At 59.7% G+C, this 25303-nt stretch overlaps 3 protein-coding genes across 9 annotated transcripts; 1 reads left to right on the top strand and 2 right to left on the bottom strand.

Moving 5' to 3' along the window:
- Positions 1–48: 48 nt before the first annotated feature.
- Positions 49–7474, bottom strand: APBA3 (amyloid beta precursor protein binding family A member 3). 3 transcript variants are annotated; one of them, XM_032628505.1, is made up of 11 exons: positions 7341–7474; positions 6086–6688; positions 5958–5997; positions 2928–3073; positions 2716–2802; positions 2458–2619; positions 1922–2101; positions 1590–1802; positions 584–703; positions 357–497; positions 49–271 (listed from the first exon to the last, which is right to left on the bottom strand). In XM_032628505.1, exons 2-11 carry the CDS (start codon positions 6659–6661, stop codon positions 200–202), a joined length of 1737 nt encoding a protein of 578 aa, XP_032484396.1. In that variant the 5' UTR covers positions 6662–6688; positions 7341–7474; the 3' UTR covers positions 49–199. The 3 variants fall into 3 exon arrangements, 2 of the variants coding, with proteins under 2 accessions (XP_032484396.1, XP_032484397.1); XM_032628506.1 differs by having other exon boundaries at positions 7314–7443; XR_004349387.1 differs by lacking the exons at positions 49–271; positions 357–497 and having other exon boundaries at positions 1404–1802.
- A 778-nt stretch (positions 7475–8252) lies between these two features.
- Positions 8253–11288, top strand: MRPL54 (mitochondrial ribosomal protein L54). The gene is made up of 3 exons (XM_032629140.1): positions 8253–8410; positions 9046–9202; positions 9805–11288. Exons 1-3 carry the CDS (start codon positions 8293–8295, stop codon positions 9935–9937), a joined length of 408 nt encoding a protein of 135 aa, XP_032485031.1. The 5' UTR covers positions 8253–8292; the 3' UTR covers positions 9938–11288.
- A 2607-nt stretch (positions 11289–13895) lies between these two features.
- Positions 13896–25205, bottom strand: MBD3 (methyl-CpG binding domain protein 3). Of its 5 annotated transcripts, XM_032627824.1 has the most exons (7): positions 24979–25199; positions 23423–23595; positions 19025–19184; positions 18333–18470; positions 17406–17496; positions 16770–16947; positions 13896–15644 (listed from the first exon to the last, which is right to left on the bottom strand). In XM_032627824.1, the coding sequence occupies exons 3-7, from the start codon at positions 19124–19126 to the stop codon at positions 15452–15454; spliced, it is 702 nt and encodes a 233-aa protein (XP_032483715.1). In that variant the 5' UTR covers positions 19127–19184; positions 23423–23595; positions 24979–25199; the 3' UTR covers positions 13896–15451. The 5 variants fall into 5 exon arrangements, with proteins under 5 accessions (XP_032483715.1, XP_032483712.1, XP_032483711.1 ...); XM_032627821.1 differs by lacking the exon at positions 23423–23595 and having other exon boundaries at positions 18333–18431; positions 24883–25205; XM_032627820.1 differs by lacking the exon at positions 23423–23595 and having other exon boundaries at positions 24883–25202.
- Positions 25206–25303: the final 98 nt, after the last annotated feature.

The following is a 25303-nucleotide window of genomic DNA, read 5'->3' as shown; positions in this document are numbered from 1 at the left end:
TAGGGTGCTGTCTTTCCTTCCTCAACCCCACAGACCCAGATCTGAGACTTTGCCCATTCAATAAGCTTTTAATTTTTTACATAAGAAAATAATATAGAACCAAGAAACTTTTGGGGCCCTGGCCAGCCGAGGAGGGTCCGCGGACGGAGTTCCAGGGCCGGCGGGGGCTAAGGCACAGTGGTGGGGGGAAGGTGGCCGGTCACAGGTACACCGGCTGCTCCTGGCCTGTGAGCAGGCGGTAGGTGGCAGCAGGCATCGTCTTGATGTGGACCTGGGGGCGGAGAGGAGGCGGCAGCTGGAGGCGGCCTCCTCCCACTCAGGCCCCGCCCACCACCCCACCACCACGCGCAGCGCACCTCAATGTGGGCCTCCGTGAGCAGCTCAATGATGCGGGCGTGGGGCGTGGCCACCACACTCTGCCCGTTGATCTCAATGATGCGGTGCCCCACGCGGACGCCCCCGCGCTCGGCAATGCCACCCCGGAGGAGGCTGCAGATCTGCGGGGACAGGAAGGGCCACGCTGCCCAGGGGGCCACGCCTGGGGCCGCCCACCCCCCACCGGGTCCGCGGGCTGGGGACTCACTATGCCGTCCTCCACGCAGAAGCCCAGCTGCTCGCGGACGTGGGGCCGGCGGATGATGGCCGTGGTGACCGGCGGGCAGTGGACGATGCTGAGGGTCACCAGCGTCTGAGACTTCACCTCCTGTACAGGATGGGGGCTGTTGGCCTGGCTGGGCCTCCGGTGGGGCTGCCAAACTTCCTGTTGGGCTTCAGCCCCTCCTGGGCCTGTTTACCCACTCATAAAATGGAACCTATAGATTCTACAAGACCCCTTGAGAAGTGGTTAAGAATGCAGGCCAGAGCTGGGTGGCCTTGGAGTCAGAGCTGTGCCACCTCTCACCTCCCTGGGCCTCAGTTTCCTCATGGTCAAAAGCAAGGTTCTAGCAGTGCCCACAAGGCAGGGTTACAAGCACTCAGTAACACACTGCGTGAACCGAGTCAGACTTGTCCTTCTGGCCTGGCCAGGCCCCTCCCCATCTCTGGACCTCAGTCTCCCCGTCTGGGCAACGAGGGTCAAGACTCAAGAATACACTTGCTGGGCTTCCCTGGTGGCGCAGTGGTTGAGGGTCTGCCTGCCGATGCAGGGGACGCGGGTTCGTGCCCCGGTCCGGGAAGATCCCACATGCCGTGGAGCGGCTGGGCCTGTGAGCCATGGCCGCTGGGCCTGCGCGTCCGGAGCCTGTGCTCCGCAATGGGAGAGGCCACAACAGTGAGAGGCCCGTGTATTGAAAAAAAAAAAAAAAAAAAAAAAAAAAAAGAATACACTTGCTGCCTCATGGCACACAGGACAGGCCTTGTGTTCCAATCCTGCTCCCGCACCAGAGTGGTGTCCCTGGACTTACCCTCTCTGAGCCTCGGTTTCCCAGAGTGCACGGGTGCGGGTAGGACTTGAAGCTCTACTTGCCCCTTCTGGACTGAGACACAGAGACCTGGCCTCCGGCTCACTTTCCCGGCCGCGTGGGGAGGGGGGGACTGCCATCTGGGGGGCCCTCGCAGGCCCTCTGCCCCAGCCACCCCGGAGGACTCACGCGGACGGCAGCCTGGCAGGCGGCCAGGGGCAGCCCCACCAGGCTGGTCCCGTTGATGGCGGTGATGCGGTCTCCAATGCTGAGGGCCCCTGAGCGCTCGGCAGGGCCCCCGTGCAGCAGGTTGGCGATGACGGCCGTGGGCAGCAAGGAACCCCAGCCCGACTCCACCAGGGCTACGCCCAGACCCTCACCCCGGCGTTTCTCGATGCACACCTGGGGGGTCACAGGTGGCACTTGAGGGCTGCTTGGAGGAGGCAGGAGGAGGTGGGTGGGGGGTGCGGGAGGGCTTCAGGGCCACTTGGTGGGCCGGGGTGGGGGACCCACTTGCTCACCTCCCTGCAGTTCTCGCTATTGGAGAAGTGGTCGAGGTCCCCGTTGTGGAGGTGGCCGGGGCCCGTGGCACCCTGGCTCTGCTGGGAGCCCACCTGGCTGGGGTTGATCCCACTTTCCCGCAGGAACTGGCTGTAGGCCACGGCAAAGGCCTGGCCGATGGCCTGGGCGATGAGCTGGGCCTGTGGGGTGGGCGGCACCTCTCTGGGGGTCCCACCCACCTCCTTCAGGTCCCCCCCAGCCACTGACATCCCTACTACCAGCCCATCCACCCCCAAGTGGGACTGGCTTGCCAGCCGCTGGCCGAGCATCTAGGGGGAGGGGAAGGGAGACAGGCCTGGGGCAGGGAGGGTTTGGGGAGACGGCTGCCAGTCTCAGGCTCTTACAGGAAGGCCTGGAATATATGGCTCAGGGCCTTCAGGAGGGTGGGGACGGAAGGACGCTGGGGTGACAGTGCGACCAGGTGGGGCTTTGGTGGAGAGCAGGGGCCGCTGTGAGTTCCCCCTCGCCCTCAGGACACCCGGAGCCCGCTGCTCACGTCCTCTGAGTGGAAAACGTGGCAGATCATCTTGTAGAGCCGGCGGCTGTGGGGCTGGGGTGCCGGCCGCCGGGCCAGCCGCCGCCGGGCCATGAGCACCAGGACGCTGCCGATGTCAGCGATGTAGGAGATGGTCTGCAGGGCGTGGTCCATCAGGGCCTCCTGGAGGGGGTGGGGAAACCAGGCTGGGTGGGCTGCGGGGGCCTCGCTTGGCAGCGGAGGCGCCCACGCCCCAGAGGCCAGGCCTGGGCCCCGTACCTGGGAGTCAGCCATCAGAACCTTGACCCTCTTGGTGGAGACGAAGAGGTCTACCTCTGTCATCGGCTGGGTCTCCCCATCGGGGGCCTGTGGGGGGCGGGGTGGGACGTAGAGGCCCCCAAAGACTCTGACTCGCCAGGCTCAGAGGGCCTCGGGGGACCCGGCCTGCAGCCCACCTACCCGCCCACCCACCTGCCGGCCCCTGGCTTCACCTTGACGCGGTCCATGGCCTCCTGGGCCTGCGCCATGCGCGTGCTGGGGGGCGGGTTTCGCTCAGACACCAGCTGGGTGGAGCCCAGGTACTTGGCCCCGAATATGACACCATCTAGGAGGTCTTCGTGGTCACAGGGGCCGGACGCTGAGGGTGACAGCAGAAGCAGGTCAGCCCCCTAGAACCTCTGCCAGGCTTGTCCACCCCTGTGGGCTCTGCCCAGAGCCCTGAATGGTCTGGAAGCACAGAGAGTTCTGCCCCGTGGCTTGGCACTTGGAGCCACACACGTCTGCCCACGGTCCCAGAGCCACCCCATCAGCCAGAGGCACAGATTAGTGGCTCAGCCCTCATGGATGTGGAGCCCTCCGTCAGTCTAGAGCTGGCTCTGCCCACAGCTCAAGGACTCCCAGGCAGAGGACGTGGTTTCAGGAGCAGTCTCTGTATCCAGAACCAGTGCCAGAAGCAGCTCTCATGCCCACACCCAGCACCGCCCTGTGTGGCTAGAATTCCAGGAGTCAGGCTAGAACCAGACAGTCCCACTCCTATTTCTAAAACCCTTGACATTATAGAACCATAGTCAACTCTGTTGGATGGTTCTGGAAGCCCAATCAATCTAGAGCCAGTCAGCTCTGCCCACTGCTCTAGAATTCTCTATCGGCCCAGGACCACAGACAACTCTACCCCGTGGTCATAGAACTGCCCAGACAGAGTAGAGAGGGGCAACTGTCAACATACCTCAGACTCTCAAACTGTCCAGAAACCCAGGTGGTTCCTGATCTGTGATTCTAGAACTCCCTGACACGTCTCAAACCACAGAATTCTGCCTGGGATTTTAGAAACCAACACTGCTCCAGAATCACACTTTTCCACTACGTGATTCCAGAACGTCTTGATCAATATAGCATTGGGAAGCTCCTCCTGTGGTTCTAGAATCCCCTCAATAACTCACAAATGCAGATGCACTGGGCAATTCTAAGAATTAGCTGAACAATCCAGAAAGAACAACTCTTCTCATGGTTCTAGAATCCCCCCAACCCAGCCCAGAACCACAAAAAGCTTTGCCCCCATGGCTCTAGAATTCCCTGAGCAACCTAGAGCCAGACAGCAGTGCCAGTGATTCTAGAATATTCTAATCAATAGCTATTGCTTTTTGGAGAACCACAGGCCACAGGGAATGAAACCACATTCCCGTGAACTTAAAGGCTAGCCAGTTCTGCCCACTGTCCTTCATGATCTAAGCATTCCAGAACAACAGAAAACTCTGCTCTGGGTTCTAGAACTGCACCATCCAATATGGTAGCCACCAGGCACATGTGGGTATTGTGCACTTGAAATGTGGCTGGTCTGGACTTAGATGTGCTGTAAGTGTAAAATACACACCGGATTTAGAAGCTCTCGTAAAAAAAAATGTAAAATTAAAAACTGTTGATTATATGTTGAAGTAACATTTTAAATATATGGGCTTAATTTAAATGTTATTAAAGTTAATTTTAAGTGTTTGCTTTTTTAATGTGGATAACTAAAAACTTTCAAGTGACATGTGGCTCAAATTCTATTTCTGTTGTATAGCTGTAGAACTTTCTTGAATTGGACAGTTCTGCCCAGTTCTAGTACAGCTCCTAAAGGTCTAGAACCAGAGATAAATCCTATTCACTCCATGGTTTTAGAACTCCCCAGTCTAAGTAGAACCTGACAGCTCTGTTCCTCGTTCCAGAACACCCTCATCAGCTGAGGTCACTTTAATCTAGAACCAGAGGCAAAATGCTAGGCTCTGGAATGCTCTAGGTGAATCACAGCTCCACCCATGACTCTAGAACCTTCTTGGAACTACAAGTTCAAACCAGCTTCCTTTCCCACAACCACAGAACTTGTTCTTTGACCTAGAGCCTCAGATAGTGTGGGGGAGAATGTTCTAGAACATTCCAGGTGGCCAGAACAGGTACTTCTCATGCCTTGAGAGCAGATTGGCAAACTTTTCTGCAAAGGCCCAAACAGTAAATATTTTTTATTTTGTGGGCCAGATGGTCTCCATTGCAACTACTCAGTCTGGCCGTTGTAACATGAAAGCTGCCACAGACAACACGCTAATGAATGGGCATGAGTCTGTCCCGATAAAACTTTATTTATAAAACTTTATTTGAAATTTGAATTGCCTATCGTTTTCACCTGTCAAGAAATGTTCTTCTTTCAAGTTTTTTCAACCATTTAAAAATGCATGGGGGCTTCCCTGGTGGCCCAGTGGTTAAGAATTTGCCTGGCAATACAGGGGACACAGGTTCGAGCCCTGGTCTGGGAAGATCCCACATGCCATGAAGCAACTAAGCGCGTGCACCACAACTACTGAGCCTGTGCTCTAGAGCCCGCAAGCCACAACTACTGAGCCCACGTGCCACAACTACTAAAGCCTGTGCGCCTAGAGCCCGTGCTCTGCAACAAGAGAAGCCACCATAATGAGAAGCCCGCGCACCGCAATGAAGAGCAGCCCCTGCTCACCGCAACTAGAGGAAGCCCATGAGCAGCAATGAACACCCAACACAACCAAAAATAAACTTAAAAATAATAATAAAATAAAATAAAAATAAAAATGCATGGGACTTCCCTGGTGGTCCAGTGGTTAGGACTCGCGCTTCCACTGCAGGGGTTCGATCCCTGGTTGGGGAACTAAGATCCCACATGCTGCACGGCATGGCAAAAAATAAATTAATTAAAAAAAAAAAAATAAAAATGCAGAAGCCGTCTTAGCTCACAAAACATACCAGAAAGTCCACGGATGGTAATTTACCAACCCTTGCTCTAGAATCAAGTCAAGTGCTACAATTTGCCAAGTCTGTCCTAACGCTCCCTATTCATTCTAGAACATTCTCAGGACTGTCTCTCTTCTTTCAGTTGTCTGGAATCTACTCGAACCCAACCTCAGAGTCTCTCTAGAAGCAACTCGTTACTGGCAAACTTTGTGCCAGGTTTTGGGAGCTTGAGTCGGGCTGTTCTGAAACCCCGAAGTCCCTGGGGCCAGGGTGGGCGGGACACTCACCCTCCTGGAGGGCAGGGTAGGAAGCCAGGGTCTCGGGGCTCTGGAAGAAGACAGAAGAAGGGTAGGCCTGAGTCCTCCTGTTTGGCTCCCAGCAGTGGAGCGGTCTGGGGGGGCGGGGCGGGCTCTACCTGGGCACTGGCAGGTGGCTCTTCAGAAGTGACCAGAGGTGCTGTCTCCAGCCAGAGTTCTGGGGAGCTGCTTGAGCTCCTGCCCTCGTCCTGCTCGACAGAGGCTCCTTCTGCCCACTCCTGGGGGGCCATATCCCCCTCTGGGTCATCAGGGGGCTGCAACAGGCGAGGAGCAGGGTCCGGAGGTTCCTGGGGACCTGACTGGGAAGGAGGGCGTTCGTCTTGCTGCAAGAGGCTCAGCAAGTCTTCCCGGCCAGCCTCGGCGGACAAGAGCCCATGGGCATCGGTGATGTCCTGAGAGGCCAGGCCATGGCCAGTGGCAATGTGCAAGGGGCACGGGGGTCCGTCTGGGGACAGGCCCACCAGATCACCTGGCAGAGCTTCAAACTGTTGCAGCAGGTCCTGAATATTTAGCCTGTCAAGTTCCATCTGACTCAGGCTGCCGGGGCCTCCTGGTGCCGGGTCCCACGGGCAATCAGGGGTGAGGTCCTGAGAGAGTGAAAGTGTGTCCCTGGGCTCCTCCAAGTCCATGGCTGGAGGTCCTGGAGGGGGTTGGGAGGTTGTCAGGAATTCCATGCCTGGACCCTGGGCTCAAGCCAGCATCTGAAAGAGAATATCAAAGATGAGATTTCCTGGCTTCCAATTTGGTACCCGGCTCTCACCTGGTATGTATTCATACAGAACACATAATTTAATCCCCATCATACCCCACAAGGAAGGTTCTGCTATGATCCTCATTTTACAGACGAGGAAACTGAGGTGCAGAATGAGCAGCTGCAAGGCTGTGGCTTCCCAGGCTCCAAACCCCGGGGGATTCCCCTGTACCCATTGCTCCAGACCTCTCCCCATCCGTGGACCCTGTTCACCCCAGCCCTGGTTCTTCCAAGTCTTCCTCCCCAGAGATGTGGAGGCTGGAGACATACTCTGACTATATAGACCCGACCGGTGTAGGTCGCCGAGACTCAGGACTCAAGACCTCAGTCCAAGACTTGAGACCCAGAATTTCAGACTTAATACTACAGTTCCAAGATGCCAGAAAGCGGACTCTCATCTCAAAACCTCCAATGCCACCCTCAAGATCGACCCCAGACTCAGAACCCAGACTGAGGTCCACTCAGACCCAGCCTGAAGACACAACTCGAGCCTAAAGCTGAGTTAAGACCCTAGTCCTCTAGCGGACCCCAGACTCAAGACTTCAGACCCGTGACCTCAGGCGCTGGCCCCAGACCTCGCTCTGCTCCGCCGGCACACTCACTTCCCAAACCGAGGTGGCCTCAACCCGCGCGGCCCCCAGAACCCCGCTCCCTGGCTTGTCCGGTCCTGCCAGTCGCCGCCGCTCGCCAATTCCCGGACTGGGCGCTGGCAGATCTGTCCGCGCAGCACTCCTGGACCACTGGGCATGCGCACGCCCGCGGGGCTTGCTGGGAAATGTAGTTCTCTCAGCCAGCCTGGCCGCGCGGGGGCGTTAGATGTTGGGACCGTGAGTTCGAGTCCGGAACCTTCATTAACGCACAGTGAAAGCTCGGGCTGGCTTCTGAGCCTGTTTCCTGAACTGCAAAGTGCGGCTTAAAGCCACTACTTGACTGCTACGGCTTTGCTTATTATTCCAAGGGATGGCAGATGGGAAGAAACAGGACTGGAAAATACTAAAGGAGCGTGAAAGGCGGACTCTTTCGACTCCAGGGACACCGGAAGCGACGCGGGGACCATATTGTAGACAGACCTCCGGTGTGGCACTCAGTAGGGCGGCCGAATGGCTCGCCTGGCTTAACTTTACCTCCCTAAACTTCCGGCTTCCTCAGTTGTAAACTGGGTATAATAATAGCACCTACCTCCTAATTAAACGAAATCGAGCTGGTTACAGATTTAGCAATAGATTTAGAAAATAATGAGCCTAATAATGGTGTTAACTTTTATTAGTTTTAGGTTTTCAGTAATTGCTCATTAACTAGAATCAAGGATGTATAAGTTGTGATACTTAAAGTAAGTGATAAGTAACTGAAGGGCAAGAAGTCGGACATCCTTTGGAAGTCGCCTCGTGCAGTACCTGGGGATATCTACAAAAGTTTAAAGAAATCACAATTAACGTATGCTTACGGCCGGAATAATACATTTCCCATAAATCTCTAGGAGCCTACAACTCCCAAGCACCCCTCGGCCGCAGACGTCCTCCGGAAACGTGCACGTGCAGGCGGCCGGGATACGTCATGGCGGCCAGGCGCCTCTTAGGTGCTACGTGGAGCTCGGCCGGCTGGCGGGTTCGGGAGCTCCCGGACCCCGCCGCTTCTGTAAGACTCCATGTACGAGATTATGCCAAGAGACCGGGTGAGCTGGGTTAGGAGGGACCAAGATGAGAATGGTAGGGACATTGGGGAGTTGGTAGTGCGCAAGCGCTGGTTGGGGAGGCACGTCCTAGAGTCAGCGCGCAAGCGTAGAGGCTAAGCTGTTTGCGCAGGCGCAGTTTGAGGTACCTAGGGCGCGATTGGGCTCAGTGCGCAGGCCCAAGTTTGTTTTTTTTTTAATGTCGGGGTGGGGGTAGGAGTAGGTCATGGACTTGGGTCCCTATGACGTTTCTGCTTCCAAATTAGTCACCTTTGGCAGGTTATCACCAGAAATTGGGGCCCATCTAAGTATTAAAACCAAAACAAGGTTATTTAAATTCTCTCTGGATACAGCCTTGCCCGATCTCCTTTGTTGAAGGGAGGGATTTGGCAGACGTGAGGTTTTAAAGACACAGAGCAGCCAGCGGAGGCTCTTTTTTCGTGAGATAAACAGAAGGAATGAAAATGGGATTGAAGAGGAATGACTTGGTTACTCTGAATATCAGTGTCATTTAATGCACTATCCGTGTCCCGGTTAAAATCATTTTGAATGCAGCAGACAGGGTCCAGCCAGGGCAGAAAGGGACGGCTGGCCTCCCGAGGGTGGAGCTGGGCTGAAATGATTCTCCCCCACCGTAGTCATTAAGGGGGGCAAAGGCGCTGTGGTCGGTGAGGCCCTGAAGGACCCAGAGGTGTGTACAGACCCCATCCGGCTCACCACGCATGCCATGGGTGTCAACATCTACAAGGAGGGCCAGGATGTGGTCCTGAAGCCGGATTCCGAGTACCCAGAGTGGTGAGTGTGCCAGGACTGGGTAAGGAGGGCCTGGCTAACCAAATCTGAGGATCTGGGAGGGCTTCCCTGGGGAGGTGGTGTGTGAGTCGGCCTGAGTGGGTGGACAGAGCTTTAGAGGTGGGCAGGAACAGCCAGTGCAAAGGCTCCAGGCAGAACTGCACCTGGTTTCTTAGTGTACCCCGGGAGGCAAGATGGAGAGTAGGGGGAGACAGGGCAGGAACTTGATGGAGCCCAGCTTTCAGGGGGCTGCAGGGGGAATTTTGCTCTTGGCCCTGAGAGCAGTGGCAGGATACAGAAGCTGTTGCCACGTGCCAATCCTTCAAGCTGGGGAAGGTTTAGAAAGGTTGAGCGAGTGGGTGGGGAAGCCTTACAGGTGGGCAGGCGGCACGGACAAAGGCCAGGAGGCAGAAGGTTTGGCGTGCGCCCACCTCAGATCCCAGCACCCTTGGGATAGGGGCGCTCCCTTGTTCCACAACCTGGCACCCCCTTGTTCCATGTCCTCAGGGTGGGGAGGGACTGCCCTGAGGTCAGGGGGTCTGGGGTGGGGGAGCCGCGGGGAAGGGGGCTGCCCTGCAACCCCGACTCTGCCCACTCCCCATCAGGCTGTTCCAGATGAACGTGGGTCCCCCCAAGAATCTGGAGGATCTGGACCCTGAGACCCGGGAGTACTGGCGGCTGCTGCGGAAACACAACATCTGGCGCCACAACCGGCTGAGCAAGAATCAGAAGTTCTAGCGGGAGAGGGACCAGAGCACCCTGACTCTCCAGTGACCTGGAGGAGATGCGGTGGGTCGGTGGGGGGATACCTCCCCCAGCCCACCCCCTGGACTTTTTATTTTCTGGAAAAACAGACTTCTCCAAGAACAGAACAGAGGAGACTACCACCCTCACTGCGGTTACTGGGTGGCCCCTGCATTGAAGCTGAATCAGGGCCCTGGGGGCCAATAAAGACTTCTTGGGGCAATTGCTGGCAGGCTCCAGATGCCTCTGGGTGTTGTCGTATGTCAGGGCCAGGAGGGACTTGGGGGAGGCAGTGGGGAGGTGGGCACTTCAGACCCAGTGGTCCCATGGCCCAGCCTCCACCCTCAATGATTGCTGGGCGTCTGCAGGTCCATCTTCCCCTCCCGGCCTCACTGAGCTGCTCACCCTCATTCCTGGAATTCCTAGTGTTGCCCAAGAGGCCCCAACCTCCATCCTCGAGGGGGAGGGTTTTCTAGCCAAGCCGCTCTGGGTTGCACTGGACTCTCACCTGAATCAAGTCATCCGGAGCAGAAGAGAGTCTTTGTGAGCTTCAGGAACTGAAATGTCCAGGGGTGCGGGGTAACTTCAGGCACGGCTGGATCCAGGTGCTTCAGTATTCAGCTATGTGGCTCTCCATCTCTGGGTCCTTTTAACTCCAGTGGGTAGTTCCCTCGGGCAGGAGTGGCTCCAGGTCTTCTAGCTGACACCCCCTATCCAGTTCAGCAAGCCCAGCCAGAAGGAAGGGACTTCTCATTCCTTTCTGCCAGGGTCACAGGGGTTATCTTCATTGGCCGGTCACTTGAGCTGAGGGACCTGGGCCTACTCATCATTCTCCTTTCCATCCACCACCACTGGTGCCCACCAGATTGAAGGAAGCTGGAGGACACACACAGTGCCAGGACCACACTGCCTGGGGGGCTGGATCAGGGCCCTCTCGCCCTCCAGGCTCCTCCAGAGCTGGACAGGCAGGGCAGGGCAGGGTCCCCGAGGCTAATTCTGTCTGGTCCCAGGAAAATGAGGGCCCTCATCCTCTTAGGAGGACTCTGCCAGGCGGATTAGCCCACACCTGCCCTCGCTGGTGGCCTGTTCTGGGCAGGCGGATCGTCCCAACCCTCCCATGGTTCCCCATGGCTCTCGGTAAAAACAGAAGTTGTAATGGCCACGGGCCTCCTCACTGTTCATCCAACGTGCCAAGCATGGTGCTGCCCCTGGGCCCTCTGCCTGCACCGCTCTTCCCCCGGATGTTCTCAAGGCTCCCTCTTTCACCTCCAGGCCTTTGCTCTGATGTTGCCTTCTCACTGATGCCTCCCCTGACTACCCTATTAAATTGCAACCCTGCCACACATTCCTGATCGCCCTTCCTGGTTTTATTTTTCTCCCAAGCACTTACCACCAGCAGGTGTTTCATGTTCTACTTATTTTTAAAATCATGGTTCCTGTCTCTCTCCCACTGGAGCGGCAGCTCCACTAGAGCAGAGACTTTCCTCTGCTTTGTTCAGTCGTGTCCTTATTGTAAGTTGGATGGGTGGACAGATGATTGGATGGATGGTTGGCGTGGCTGCTGCAGTGTAGACAGCACACAGGCCATCGGGTTCATGCGTGAGGTTGGAGGTGAGCAGGCCAGCTGAGAGCCCCAGTGGGCAGGTGATCTGGGTGTGAGGACCTAGAAGTGAAATTCCTGGAATGTCCTGGTACCTGTGGTAACTTCCTGGACAGAGCCTGGAGCGAGTGGGGTGCTGCCCCCGACCAGAACACGGCACTCTCCTGTTCTGACCCTGGCTACCCCATCCCATAAGGAGGTGCCCTGTCATGCGGGCACTGGGCCAGCCCCAGGCAGCAGTGACATCCCATTCCTTGCCAGCTCCCCCCTTCCCCCAACCTGGAGTGCAGCTCAGCCCCGGGAAGGGTGGCCATGATGCCTTCGTGAGCAGGACCAACACCCCCCCATCCGTGCAGGTGGGGCCCCAGGACCGTCCTTGGAGGCTCCCAGGGGGCGGTGTTTTCCACCAAGGCAGGCCTCATCTGTGGCGCATCTCAGGTGGGGTCGGCAGGGACATGGTCAAGGACACACTCTGGGCTGCAGGTGACAAATGTCTGCTCAAACTGACTTAAGCAGAAGAGGGAATCCACTGGCTCAAAGTGCAAAGTGTGGGCGGGGATGGGGTCCTGGGGAGGCCCCCCTTGCGGCTTGGGTTCCTCTGTGCTGAGCAGCCTCACTCTTCTGAGCAGACCCGTTTGCCCAGCGGCTCGTACTCTCCCAGTTCCAAGTCCCGGGAGAAACAGAATTTCTTTTCCCAAACGGTTTCAACAAAAAGTCGTGGGCCTGACAGCACCCGTGTCCCCTGCAATGGCAGGCGGATTCTTAACCACTGTGCCACCAGGGAAGCCCTGTGTGGTCAGTTTTTGACAAGACTTACCTAATCTTACAGGTGTCGCCCACCCCGCCCCCGCCAAGGCTCAGAACCCGTGTTCTAGATGGTGTGGATGGAGATGTTACCTGTTGCTCTGTGCAGTCATGGCCCCCAGCCCCATGTGGCCAGGACAGCTGAGGAGCGCAACATGTAACTTGTTGTCACCAGTTTGAACTTCCCAGCCACAGGTGGCTGGTGGGGGGGGTCCCAGTGGACTGTTCCAGAAATCCGAGCTGGCCCCTCTGCTCCAGCCGGTCTCGCTGCCTCTTCTCTGACTGGGAAACTCCCAGCTTGTCACCAGGCATCGTTGCCTCCGGTCACCTCTAGCTCCCTTGCTCTGCAAACCCGATGCAACCTGAGCTTGGCCAGTTCTAGGGCTTCTGTAGCAACTGTTCATTCCCCTTGAGGGGACAGTGGGGACAAAGCCCAAGCGGCTGGAGTGAGCTGGGGATGAAAGAAGAGATGGTGGAAGCTGAGGCCATGTGGCCAGGGGCGGCGTCGACAAGACAGGAAAACTTGTCTTCAGGCTAATGTACCCCAAAGTCACCCTGGGACCTGTCACCTCACGGGGCAGAGGAGACTTTGCAGGTGGGGTTAAGTTGAGGCCCCTGAGACAGGGATGACCCTGGATTCCCCGAGGGGCCCACTGTCATCCCAGGGTCCCTATAAGAGGGAGGCGGGAGGGTCAGAGGCAGAGAGAGACGGGAGATGCTGCGCTGCTGGCTGTGAGGATGCAGGAGGGGCCGCGAGCCAGGGATGCGGCGCCTCTGGAAGCTGGAAAAGGCGGGAACCGATGCTCCCCTGGAGGATCCGGAAGGACCCGCCCTGCCCACACCTGTGAGACCCACACAGTAGGGGTGAGGAGGGGGTCCAGGCAGCTGGGGAGGGACCCTGCTCCCCCTGGGCAAGGCAGACCCCCTGCTGCCTGCAAAAAAGTCTGGGGTGCCTGGGCAGGTGAGGGGCCAAGGTTCTCCCAGCTCCCGTGCCCTGGCTTTGGGTCGGAAGAAAAGCCAGCAATGACCACCCGACCAAGGGTGGCGGGGCAGCTGAAAAGGGGACCGGTGTGGCCGATGTCCTAGCACCGCCCTCCCCAGCCACCTGTCAGCACTGGCCCGGGCCTACAGGGTCAGCTCAGCCACACCCTCTCCCCTGCCCCTGCATCGGGCCGAGAGGAGCCCCCGCTGAGCTCCCGGCGTGGACCCCACTGACAGGTCCTCATCTCTCCCAGGAAGGACGTGGGCACACCTGGCATCAGCCCCGCCCCCACCCGCAGAGTCGGCAGGGGCCTCCAAGGGAGCTGCGGGGACTGCGCTGAAGGCACCCAAGTGAGCCGGCTTTCAGGAAGCCTCCACACCCAGCTCTCACGCCAACACTGCCGGGGCCCGAGTGTCAGGAGGCCCTACTTGGGGCCATGGGAAGCCCACCCTGCCTGGGAGAGGCCAGGGGTCTGCCATCCCCTCCCATCCTCCAACCCAGGGCAAGATGATGAACTTCAGGACAGGCAGGCTCCCAGCGCTGCGACACAAAACCTGGGATTCTGATAAACCAAGGCCCCACACGCTGGCCTGACACGCTTTATTCAACACCACCCACAGGAGCCTCCCTTGGGGCCGCAGCCTCTGTGGAGGGACCTTCCTGGGGCCCGTGATGGCCTGGCCCCCGGCAGTGCCACTGCGGCCTCCGCAGTGCAGCGGCCGCAGTCCTCAGGGCTTTGTGCTTTGACTGGACTAGGAAGGATGCAGTCAGCCCAACCTCCTGGGCCAGAGTCCTTGGAGGGAGTGGGCAGCGAGTCCCAGCCCCAAGGGGCTCCCACTGTCACTGTCACCCCACCGGGCAGGCCATGGCAGCCCACGGTGTCTGGCCCGATGAGGCAGCGACCCAGGCTCCCCCGCCCCCCGACAGTAACAGCTGCGCGTGTGGCAGGGCTGGGACAGGAGTGACGGGCCCTGGGGCTGCACCGGCCCGGGGTTCGTGTCTCCAGGCGATGGAGGGGCTGGGGGCCACCCCAAGGGCATTCCTGGGGCTGAGGGAAGGGGGCTGGCCCGGGGTCCACTCAGGGTAGCAGAAGCTCCCCTGGCCAGGGGCACTTGCTGCAGGGGGGGACAGCATGACTCTGACCGCCTCCAAACCCCATGCTCCACGGAGGCCGCTGCCCAGGACCGGCCAGGAAACGCGCCTGGGATGGGGATGCAGAAGCCCCAGGTGCTGGGAGGCCCCACACCTGCCAGATCAGCGCCACTGTCCCCGTTCTATGAGGTGAGACCGAGGCCTGGAGGTCAGCCGATGGCGGCACTGGCCTGGAGCCTGGCCCGAGTCCGGCCGTGAGCAGTTAGTTCTCTGTCCGCGGCGCTGACCATCAGGCTGGGCCGGGCTGCAGACAGTGAGGTCTTCAGGCGCTGAGGCCTGAGTTCCCGTCCGTGTGCAACAGACAGAAGGTTAAGCAGCTACGTGGACATCGGCCTCACCTCTACCATGAGTTTTACTGAAGGAAAATGTCCGGGTTGTGCCATTTGCTCTTGGGAGCGCTGTGCCCGCCGGGTGGGCCCCGGGGAGCCATCCTGCATCCCCTTCTGGAAGGGCTGATGGGCGGTCCGGGATACCGTCCCTCATGTGTGCAGGTCGGGAGGGGAGACAGTTCCACAAATGTTTCTCCAGCCCCGCGGGGAGCCTCGCAGGCAGCCCAGTGGCAGCTGTCCTGTGCGAGAGGTCCAGGGCAGCAGCCACGGGGACCAGGCTGGCCCGAGTTCAGTGTGGAGCCATGACCCCGAGGAGGGGCAGACATGGGGGGTCCATCAGGCGAGAGGCCGTGCTTCAGCCATGTCCCCATGGCCCAGGGGAGGGGACACGCCTGGGCAGGGTGAGGGCCAAGTCTGCAGGTGGCCCCGTGCGGGAGGGCAGGCGGGTGGGGCCCGTGCAGGGACAGAGAGGGCGCCACCCGTGCCTGGCAGGCCATCCTCCTTGAAGACAGGTGCTCTCGGGAGGCGCCCGGCCCAGCACTGCTGCCACTGGCACAAGGCAGGCCCCAGGGACCCGGACCACCCCTCACCCGTGGTCGCTGCCCGCGTGAGCTGGAGCTGGGACCCGGCCAGTGCCTGCTCTACACGTGCTCCATCTCCTGGTCCTGGTCGGGCCCCTCCTCCTGGTCCCCGTCGTCCTCATCCCCGTCAGCGCCCACCCTGCCCAGCGGCGCCTCGCTGTCCCGGGCCAGCTCCTCCACGTGAGCCAGCATGTCGGCCATCAGCGCCTCCTCCAGCCGCTTGCGGACCTGCTGCACCAGTTCCTCCTGCCTCCTGCGGACACAGGAAGACCTGCTGGCCAGGGCACGTCCATCTCTGGGGAGATGGGGGTGCTGCAAGCGCCCCATCCAGACAGACGCCCCCGCCCCCGGCCCCAGCACAGCCCCCAGGCCCTCCCCAAATCAGCGCTGCGAGAGGGCGGCTGCCGGCCGGGCCAAGGACCCGTCCCCACCCTGCCGCCTCTAAGGTGCCCCCCTCAGCACGTGGACCTGACTCTGTGCCTGTCGCTCCCCTCTACTGGCCACAAGTCCCTCCTCCCAGCAGGACCACAGCCACTGCCACTGCTGGACCTGACACCTACGGTTCCCACCTCACTGACTTTCTATTTCTGCAAGTTGTGCTTTAAAGATCTGCTTGGACTTTTCAGACAGTCGTGTTCTTTTCCTGCCCTTTCCCTAGGGATGAGCCTTGTGCATACACGTATGTGAACGTGCACACGTGTATGTGTACGTGTACATGCATATGTGTACGTGTTTGTGCATACGTGCAGTGCATGCATGTGTATGTACACACGTGGGTACCTCTGTGTGTGTGTACGTGTGTATACATGTGTGTGGTCTCACCGCCGTGTCCTCGCCTCTCTCGGGGCACAGGGCTGCCCTCTCGCACCCACCTGGCTTTTACCTGCAGTGCCAAGACTGCCCCCCACAGCACTCCAGGTGCAGCTGCTCTGCCTTCCAGCCCCTCCGCCTTCTCCCAACCTCAGCTGTGCCCTGACGTTTCAAAGCTGAACACCACGCATGTTCTACCCTCTAAGCACCTCTAGATGTTTCCTGCCGAGGAGCCACTTCCAACCACCTTCCAGGAGGCCCTCCCAGACAGCTCTACCCGCACCTGGACACCACCCACAGGGTCCTGGCCAAGCACAGGCCCAGCATCCAGGGCCCGGGACACGCCCTGCTTCCCCTCAGCCCACCCTGCCCTGTCCTGTGTGAGCCAGCGCCCCCTGACCCAGGGCCTCACAGCCCACGTGCAGTCCCGCTCAGGGGAGCCTGTCCTCTCCCGCCCCCACAGGCTGCCCCACCCGCCAGGCACCCGCCTGTCTGAACCGAGCCCTCCCCCAGCCACTTCCACATCACACCTGGATACTGGCGGGGGCGGGGGGGGGGGGGGCGCTACCTGATGTCCTCGTCGGTCACCATGAAGGCCTTGCAGAGCGGCTGGGCTGTGTTGAGCCACACCCCGGGGTTCTTCTCCACGGCAGCTGAGAGCTGCCCGGTGATGGGCATGGTGCTGGTGTGCAGGGCGCTGGCAATGGCCGAGAGCAGCGTCTCATCCGTGCAGCCGGGACCCACGCCTGCTGGGCAAGAGAGGGTGGTCGCTGCAGGCACCAGCCTTGCCCCCTCAGCCCCGATTTCATCCTGAACCTCCCTTTACAGCAGGCCCTGCCCGGTCCTGCATGTGCCAGGGCCTCACAGCCCACGGGCAGTCCCACTCAGGGGAGCCGTCGCAGGGCCAGGAGCTCTGTACCCCAGGCGTCTCCCTGTCTGAATCGAGCCCTCCCTGGCCATTTCCATGTCACACCCGGATGCTGCAAGGGGGCGGTCACTCCACGCCATACAGGGAGACAACTACCCTCTCAGGGACAGCAGGGATGCTTTTATGGCGCGGCAGGGAAACCAGACCCCCGAGTGTTTTCAGGACCCCGTGACCAGACGCGACCCCAGCGTCAGGTGCAGCCCGGCTGGCCCCAGGTTGGGGGAGCACGGGCCTCATCCCTCCTCCATCTCCCCCTTGCCCCCTGCAGGGGGTCACCTTGCAAGCCCTTGGGGAGGTCCATGGTCTTCACGAGCTCCTCCGCGATGTCAAAGGCATTCAGGCCGCTCAGCTTCTTCTCCCAGAAGAGCTGCCGCCACACAGACAGACGTCAGGCCGACGGGATGGCCAGGCCACCTGCTCCCACAGCAGGCGACCCTAGGCGGCCAGGATGGGGGTCTCAGTGTGACCTCTGACCCCCACACTTGCTGGGGCTGCTTGCGCCCCAGGGTCCTCGCAGGGCAGAGAAACCCCAAGCCCTGTTTCCGGCAGGACGAAGACCCAGGACGTCAGATGCGCCATTGGACAGTCTGTGGCTCCCCTTCACCCTGGAGTTGGGGGTTGGGAGGTCCAACCTCCACCCCGGGCCGAGCCACGGGCCCAGGGCAACAGCCCTGGCCGACCCCTGTCACAGCCCGAACAAGCGCTGTCCGTGGGCACCGCCTGGTGCAGACAGGGGACCCAGGAGCCCCCGGACAGGCAACAAGCTCACACCCTCGACTGCACCTCCAGACTCTGGGGAGGGGGGCGACAGGCAGCCCCACAGGTTTCTGACCTCTTACCTAGAGGGCTCCAACCCAAATGGAACAGCACCCAGGGCGGCTGCCCATGGCGGGGCCCATGCCCTGCAGGGTCCCTGAGCGTCTCCCCCTCCGACGGCCATGGCCCCCTGCTCTGGCCTAGCACCTCCACACCCCGCTATCTACCGGGCGTTTGTAAAGATGTGTGAAAACGCGGCTAAGGCTCAGTTTTTGGAAAACAGATCACAAAACTGCATTTGTGGGATCTTTTCAATCTATTTAAGACAGCAGCCGGCCCGAGGGGGCCCCGCATACACGTGTCGGGTGCTGGTGCCCGCAGGACCGTGCCCCGGGGTGACGGCCCGCGGACTCAGCTCTAAAGAGTGGACCAAGTGCCGGAGCTCACCTGTCGGGGCTGCTCCACGGCCTTCTGGGGGTCGCTCTTCACCTTGTTGCTGGGGTGGTTGGTGATCTTGGTCACTGGCTGCTTGAAGATGGACGCCGTCTGCCTGACCGGGAGGGCCGTGTTCAGGTCGGGCTTGCCCTGCAGGGTCGGGCAGGGTCCTCAGCGGGCTTTCCCCGTCAGCGAGAAAGCCGTGCCCCGCAAGGGGCTTTGGGGAACAGGCCCCAGTCACCAACACACCCCGTGGCACCCACGGATCCAGAGGCAACGCCAAGCCCAGGCCCAGCCACTTCGCTGCCCTCGGTGCGGCCGCAGCGGGGGCTCCATACACACACCTGCTCTCTCTCATCCCCCCACCCCGCCCTTCTCACCTCCCGCGCCTCATTCTCTGCAGAGAACGGGCCTGGGGGCGCCCTGGCCACCTCTGTTCTGCAGTTGGGGCAGGGAACAAAGTCCCCCGAACATGCGTCCATCAAAGACCCGCAGACACACTGGTCACCAGGCGCCCAAGCGTGGACCAGAGTTGAGCCGCCTCCCAGGCCCCGTGCCCGAGCCTCTCCTGGGGACAGATGATGGGCCGTTTCCTGTCTTCTTTCTGCTTTTCCACAGCTGCTGAGCTCCCCCCAGTGAGTAGCTAGGCCTCTAACTCCAGGACGGTGGGTGAGCCTACCCAGCAGCGGTCGGCGTGGGCTCACCTTGACCTGGCTCGGGGAGTCATAGCGCACCCGCTGCCGGCTCTTGTTCATCTTGCCCATCAGCATCTTGCCCGTGCGGAAGTCGAAGGTGCTCAGGTCCATGGAGCCGCCCAGGTAGCGCGCCAGCTGGGGCTTGCTCCGGAACTTCTTCCCGCTCGGGCTGCAGACACAGCGCGGTCAGCGGAGGGGGGAGCCGGGAGGGGGGCGCCAGGCCAAGCCGGTCCACCCTCTCCCCAGCACAGCAGATGCCGAGGCCGAGAGCAGGGATGGACGCCCCGACCTTCGGAAGGATGGGACCCAGCCCTGGGAGCCTGGCTGGAGTTTCTGGAACATTCCAGAAGCAGAATCTGGCCATGTTCTCGAGAAAAGACCCAAGGATAGCAGGTCCATTACAGCATTATGGATCTGTCCTGTGGGGGCTGGACTGTAAAACCTCAGTTTTGGGGCTCTTTGGGCACCAAAGAGCTGCCCAGGCGGGACCTGCTGGGAAAGCCTGAAACCTAGCTGTGAAGCTCTGCCATCCTGCTCACCCCACGGACCAGCGCAGGGGACTCGCCTTTCTAGGAAAAGCTGACGCCAACCTCTAGCTGCAGTGCAGACTCAGAGCTCATGCTACAGGTGACCAGAACGGGACCCAGTGAGCATTAATAATGACACGTCCCATGGGCACGGGGACTCCTGCAGCCACTTTGGGAAACAGTCTGGTGGCTCCTCTAATGGTTAAACAGCAATTCCACCCCTAAGTATCCAAGAGAAATCAAAACACATGTCGACATAATAACTTACACCTAATTACTCACAGCAGCATGACTCACTGGGCAGAGTGAAAACAGCCCAGATGTCCCTCCACACATGGGAGCATCACTCAGCCATGAAAAGGAGAGAAGCCCTGACACTCACTACAACGTGGACAGACCCTGACAACACGATGCTCAGTGAGAGAAGCCAGACACAGAAGGACACACAGTGTGTGATTCCACTGATGGGAAACGTCCAGAACAGGCAAATCCAGAGGCAGAGAGTGGGTTCCTGGCTGTCAAGGACTGGGGCTTCTCTTTGGGGTTATGGAATGTTCTGGAATTAGTGGTGATGGTTGCACAGCCCTGAATGTACTAGAAACCAGCAAGCGGCACACATGATCCTCCAGCAGGCCTGGCACCCATCTAGGACGTCCCTGTCTCTCTCCATCTAAGGCTAACGAGGGCCTGCACTTTGCTGATCTCCCCTGAGAGCCTCTAGGCTGAGCCTGAATTCAAGCCAGCACACGCCCGCCCCCTCCAGGTGTCCCTGGGCACTGCGGACAAGTGGCAAAAGTGAACCCCTTCCAGCCCCACCAGGGCCTCACCTGGGTCAGGGCCAGCCCCACCACCTTGGGTTCTGAGACCCCCGTGGACTCTTCTGGAAGATCCATTTTTCCGTTATGCTCTGTGCTGGCTGACGTGAACAGGGTCCACGTGCCTGGAGCAGCGGAAAGGACCCTGAGTCCCGACTCTGGCTCCAACTACGGCCACAAAGAGGGCCAGTACCCTGACAAGCACTCGCCAGCACTTCTTGGCCTCCAGTCACCCCACCTGCTGCTGTTCTGCTTTAAAAAATGCATGAGGACAGGGAAACAGAAACGCAGGACTATAGACTAGGGGCTGGGGAGCAGGGCTAACGGCAGAGATAGTTAAAGGTCTAGGGCTCTTCTGGGGGGAGGAAAAGGCTCTAACTTTGACCGTGGTGGTGGGTGCAGCTACCTGTGAATTGTACGCTTTACACAGGTGAACAGTATGGCATGTGACTCCTACCTCAATGAAGCTGTCACAAAAGTGGAACGCAAGACAGAGAGTGGATGGGGGCTACGAGGAGCTGGGGAGCTAATGGACACAGGGCTCATTTTGGGGTGATGAGAACATTCCGGAACTAGAGAGTGGTGATGGGTGCATGAAAACTGCTGAATTGACACTTTTAAAGACTGAATCGTATGGAATGTGAACTATATCTCAATTTTAAAAACACGTTTTGTAGATCTGTATTGGGACAGAAAAATGTCTGAGCTGTTTTATCCAATGAAAGAAAAAAACTTCTGTAGTAAAACCACAGGTGTAGAACAAAAATGAGCACTGCGGTCTTTCTAGGGAAATAGGCCTACCCGGTGTAGTAGACAGGTAGCCAGAAGCCTGGCGGCCCTCGGCTGAGTCAGTATGACCCTGAAGCATTGGGGCCATCATGGGGATGGAGCCAGCACCAAGCGCGGAGCCCAGGGCCTGGGCCGGATGCAGGGCTGTACGAGGCGTGATGAGTGAGTGTTGACCCCAGGCCTATAAGGAGGCTTGTAACCCGAGATGCCCAGTGAGGCCCAAACAGCAAGATGAAGCTGGTTCTGGCCAAGCTGAGCCCGCTGCCCAAGGAAGGGGGGTCAACCTGCCGAGTACTTCCTGCTTTCCTGAGTATTTGCACCTTTAAAATGATCTCTGGGGTCTTCCCTGGTGGCGCAGTGATTAAGAATCTGCCTGCCAATGCAGGGGACACGGGCTTGAGCCCTGGTCCGGGAAGATCCCACATGCCGCAGAGCAACTAAGCCCATGCGCCACAACTACAGAGCCTGCGCTGTAGAGCCCACGAGCCACAACTACTGGGCATGCGTGCCACAACTACTGAAGCCCACACACCTAGAGCCCATGCTCCACAACGAGAAGCCAATGCAATGAGAAGCCCACACACAGCAACGAAGAGTAGCCCCGCTCGACGCAACTAAAGAAACCCCGCGTGCAGCAACGAAGACCCAATGCAGCCAAAAATAAATAAATAAAATAAATAAATTTATTTATTTAAAAAAAAAAAAAAAAGAGCTCTGGGACTTCCCTGGTGGTCCAGTGGTTTAAGCCTCCACGCTCCCAAAGTAGGAGGCGTGAGTTCTATCCCTTGTCAGGGAACTAGGATCCTGCATGCTGCAATGGTGCAGCCAAAAAAAAAAAAAAAAAAGGCTCTGGAAAGTCCTCTCTATTCCACACACCCCAAAGAATGACGCTAACTTCCAAGTCCTCAACTTCTTGCCTGGATTGTAAATGTCAGGCAGGGAGATGATTTTTCCAAAGAAAATTCTCGGCTGTAACCAGATGCTGCACCCCCATCTCCCAGTCCTGAGGGCCAGGTCACCAAGCTGGAGGGGTGTATGGGTGAGTCCTACAGAACGGTCTGTGAGGTCGCTCCACCTCTCCTGCAAAGAACACACTGGCTCTCTCCCACACTCTGGACTAGCAAACCAAGGTTCCACATCCCTAGGGGCAGGGCTAAGATCCAAGGACAGGTCTGTCCGACTCAACAGCACCGGAGATCTGCTTTCCCTCTGCATTAAGGAACCAGGAAGGGACTTCCCTGGTGGTCCAGCGGTTAAGACTCCGCGCTCCGGGCTTCCCTGGTGGCGCAGTGGTTGAGAGTCCGCCTGACGATGCAGGGGACGTGGGTTCGTGCCCCGGTCCGGGAAGATCCCACATGCCGCGGAGCGGCTAGCCCCGTGAGCCATGGCCGCTGAGCCTGTGCGTCCGGAGCCTGTGCTCCGCAACGGGAGAGGCCACAACAGTGAGAGGCCCGCATACCGGGGGGGGGGGGGGGGGGGGGGGGGGGGGGGGGAGGGGAGGGGAGGGGAGGGGAGGGGGGGACTCCCAATGCAGGGGGTCCAAGTTCAATCCCTGCTCAGGGAACTAGATACTTATCCCTCAACTAAAAGATCCCACATGCCACAACTACAGATACCGCAAGCAGCAACGAAGATTCCACGTGCTGCAACTAAGACCTGGCGCAGCCAAATAAATAAATATTAAAAAAAGAGAGAGAACCAGGGAAATCCATCTGTGCTCCCTGCCTAGACACCTGGCTCGGCATCAGGTGGTGAGAAGGCCAAGGGCCCACATTCCAGAAAAGTTATCACATCCCCCCCAGACCTCCGACCTGTTGGGACAGGGTAGGTCATCCACACCAGAGACCTGGGAGTGGCACTGGACCCCGCATCCTGTCTCAGGCCCTCACCTCTCATTGGAGCCGTGGGAAAACTGAAATTCCATCTGTCCAGCCCCAGTTTGGAGCCGTTCCCTACCACCAGACCCCTATGCTCAGGGGCGGGGCCTTGGAGCGGGGTCCCACTTGATGGAAGCCCGGAGAGGTTCCCAGGCAGGTGGGGACAAGAGGTGAGGCGATGACAGGCTGCGGCCCTCTAGCCACGCTGGCCCCGGTTCAGCTCCTGAGCCTCCTCACAGGCTGCTGGCGCTGCCTGGACCCTCCTCCTGGCCCCACTGCCAGGGCTCACCTCTGTGCTGCCTCCCCAGACAAGCCCTCACCGACCCGCCCCCAGCTCGACCAGGCACTCCCATCATCTGCCCCTCACAGACCCCCACATCTCTCTGCATATGTCATCACCTGTTAACTATGAAAGCAACGTGGTGATGGCTGGGGCACCAGCTGTCACCCACGAGGGGAGGGCCCAGGTCTCACTCCCAGCTGAATGGCCAGGACACCCAGCATGTGCTGCAGAGGCATCTGTTAAATCAACAAAGGACTAGAGGAACAGAGACCTGCCTCAGTCTTCAGACCTAAAAGGAAGAAGTGAGAACACAAGTGCGCTCAGAATTAAATGAGGGGAGGTGGTGAGAGGCCTCTTCACGCACCCAGAAGGAAGCTTCTCTAAACAGCCAGCGAGGGAGTGACGTCACAGACAGCCCAGTGAGGGGGAATACACACGTTTCCCTAAAAGATGATCGTAACCCCACTATTTCATGCTTGACATTACGAGAGGGGCAGCCAATTACAGTACACACTGGAGGGCCACCAGCACTCTTTGGACACTAGAACCTGAGCTTGTCCTGGATGAGCTGCCATCCTTACCCTGCTCACTTCCTTCACTCCTCCCAAAACGAGGACAGCAAAGGCCCAGGACCTGCTGCACACCCCCCTACACCTGGCAGGCATTCAACACGTGGCAGGTGTCCCGCCTGCTTTTCTTTTGTCAGGGTCCTAAAGCAAAGGGGAGGGAGCCATCAAGCCTGGCTCAGAAACAAAAGCATCTTCCACCAATCAGGAGGGAAAAAAAAAAAAAAAAAAAAAGGAAGGAAAAGGCAAACAGCAGGTGGTTGACGGTCTGGGGCTGGGCTTCCAGCCGCCTACTGATTCTGTTTCACTAGGGGTGGGGGGGGTCCCTGCCACCTCTCTCAGGCCAAGGGCAGCCCTCCCTCCAGTTTGGGTGAGGGAAGCTCACAAAGGCCGCGTTCCCGGTCTGGCGACTGGAGAGGCCACTACCCACGGTGCCCAAGGATGGGGGAGGGGCGGCTCTTAAAAGACACGCAGCTCCAGGACCAGGCCACCCTGTGAAGGGCCCAGAAATCTGCATCCCTAGGCAGCCCTCCCTGGTCCCCCAGAGCGAACCCTGCTCCCTGAAACCCGGGATCCCCACCCGACCCAGGCTGCGCGCGGCCCCAGGAGCGCCCCACGAGGACCAAAGGAACAGCCCAGCCCCCACCCCCGCCTCCCAGCGGCGTCTGGCCCGTGCCGGGGTGCCCCTTGCCCAGCCGGCCGCTTCGCCGCGGCCGCCGAACAAAGGCCGCCGCCAACCCGGGGCCGGTCCCAGGACCATGCGGCTGCGGGGGGAGCGCAAGCACACTGTGCAAAGGCTTCGCCGGGCACGCACGCGCACTGGGCTCGGGCCCGCCGCGCACGCACGCGCACTGGGCCAAGCGCCCGCCGCGCGCCGGCACGCACGCACGCATGCACGCACAACGCACGCGCGGGGCCCAGGCCGCGGCCCGGGTCGGGGCGCCCAGGCCGCCGCAGAGGCCGCTGGGAGGCGCCCGTTGGGGCCCTGCCCGGCCGGCACGTTCATTCACCTATAGTAAAAGACATCCCTGTGGCCGGCCGACAGCCCCGACCTTCTGGGCACTTCTTCCCTCTCCCAGCCCTGCGGGAGCGCCGGGCACTCCCACCTCTTCCGCTCCATCGCGCCCGGCTCCTCGGCCCGCCGCCGCCGCTGCCGCCCGGACCCCCGCTCGCCGCCGCCGCCTCAGCTGCCTCCGCCGCTGCCGCCGCCACTTGCCGCGGCTGTTCCGGCCCTTGGGCCTCCGCCCTCCGCCCCAAGCCGGGCGCGCGCCGGCTTTGCCGCCCTTTCGGCCCCCTCCCCGCGCTCGCCAGCCCCCGCTCGGGGGGCCCGCTCCGCCCACCCGCCCGCGCGCGGGGGCCCCGTGCTGCGCAGGCGCCGCACAGGTCCCGCCCCGCCCGTGGCCTCCGGCCCCGCCCCTCGGCGGCGGCGCC

The sequence above is a fragment of the Phocoena sinus genome, chromosome 3, assembly GCF_008692025.1.
Source record: "Phocoena sinus isolate mPhoSin1 chromosome 3, mPhoSin1.pri, whole genome shotgun sequence".
In the NCBI taxonomy this organism is placed as follows: Eukaryota; Metazoa; Chordata; class Mammalia; order Artiodactyla; family Phocoenidae; genus Phocoena; species Phocoena sinus.
The sequence above is the reverse complement of the archived record's forward strand: the minus strand, read 5'-3'. Positions and strand labels throughout refer to the sequence as shown.

Excerpts from the sequence above, each read along its gene's own strand:
- MBD3 (XM_032627820.1), bottom strand. The coding sequence starts at position 24,992 with ATGGAGCGGAAGAGGTGGGAGTGCCCGGCGCTCCCGCAGGGCTGGGAG. Across the intron at positions 19,185-24,882 it reads AGGGATGTCTTTTACTATAG|CCCGAGCGGGAAGAAGTTCC; the intron begins GTGAATGAACGT and ends CTGTGTCTGCAG. Across the intron at positions 17,497-18,332 it reads CCGTGGAGCAGCCCCGACAG|CTCTTCTGGGAGAAGAAGCT; the intron begins GTGAGCTCCGGC and ends GTGTGGCGGCAG.
- APBA3 (XM_032628505.1), bottom strand. The coding sequence starts at position 6,661 with ATGGAATTCCTGACAACCTCCCAACCCCCTCCAGGACCTCCAGCCATG. Across the intron at positions 5,998-6,085 it reads AGCCACCTGCCAGTGCCCAG|AGCCCCGAGACCCTGGCTTC; the intron begins GTAGAGCCCGCC and ends GTCTTCTTCCAG. Across the intron at positions 498-583 it reads TCTGCGTGGAGGACGGCATA|ATCTGCAGCCTCCTCCGGGG; the intron begins GTGAGTCCCCAG and ends CTGTCCCCGCAG.
- MRPL54 (XM_032629140.1), top strand. The coding sequence starts at position 8,293 with ATGGCGGCCAGGCGCCTCTTAGGTGCTACGTGGAGCTCGGCCGGCTGG. Across the intron at positions 8,411-9,045 it reads AGATTATGCCAAGAGACCGG|TCATTAAGGGGGGCAAAGGC; the intron begins GTGAGCTGGGTT and ends CCCCCACCGTAG. Across the intron at positions 9,203-9,804 it reads GATTCCGAGTACCCAGAGTG|GCTGTTCCAGATGAACGTGG; the intron begins GTGAGTGTGCCA and ends ACTCCCCATCAG.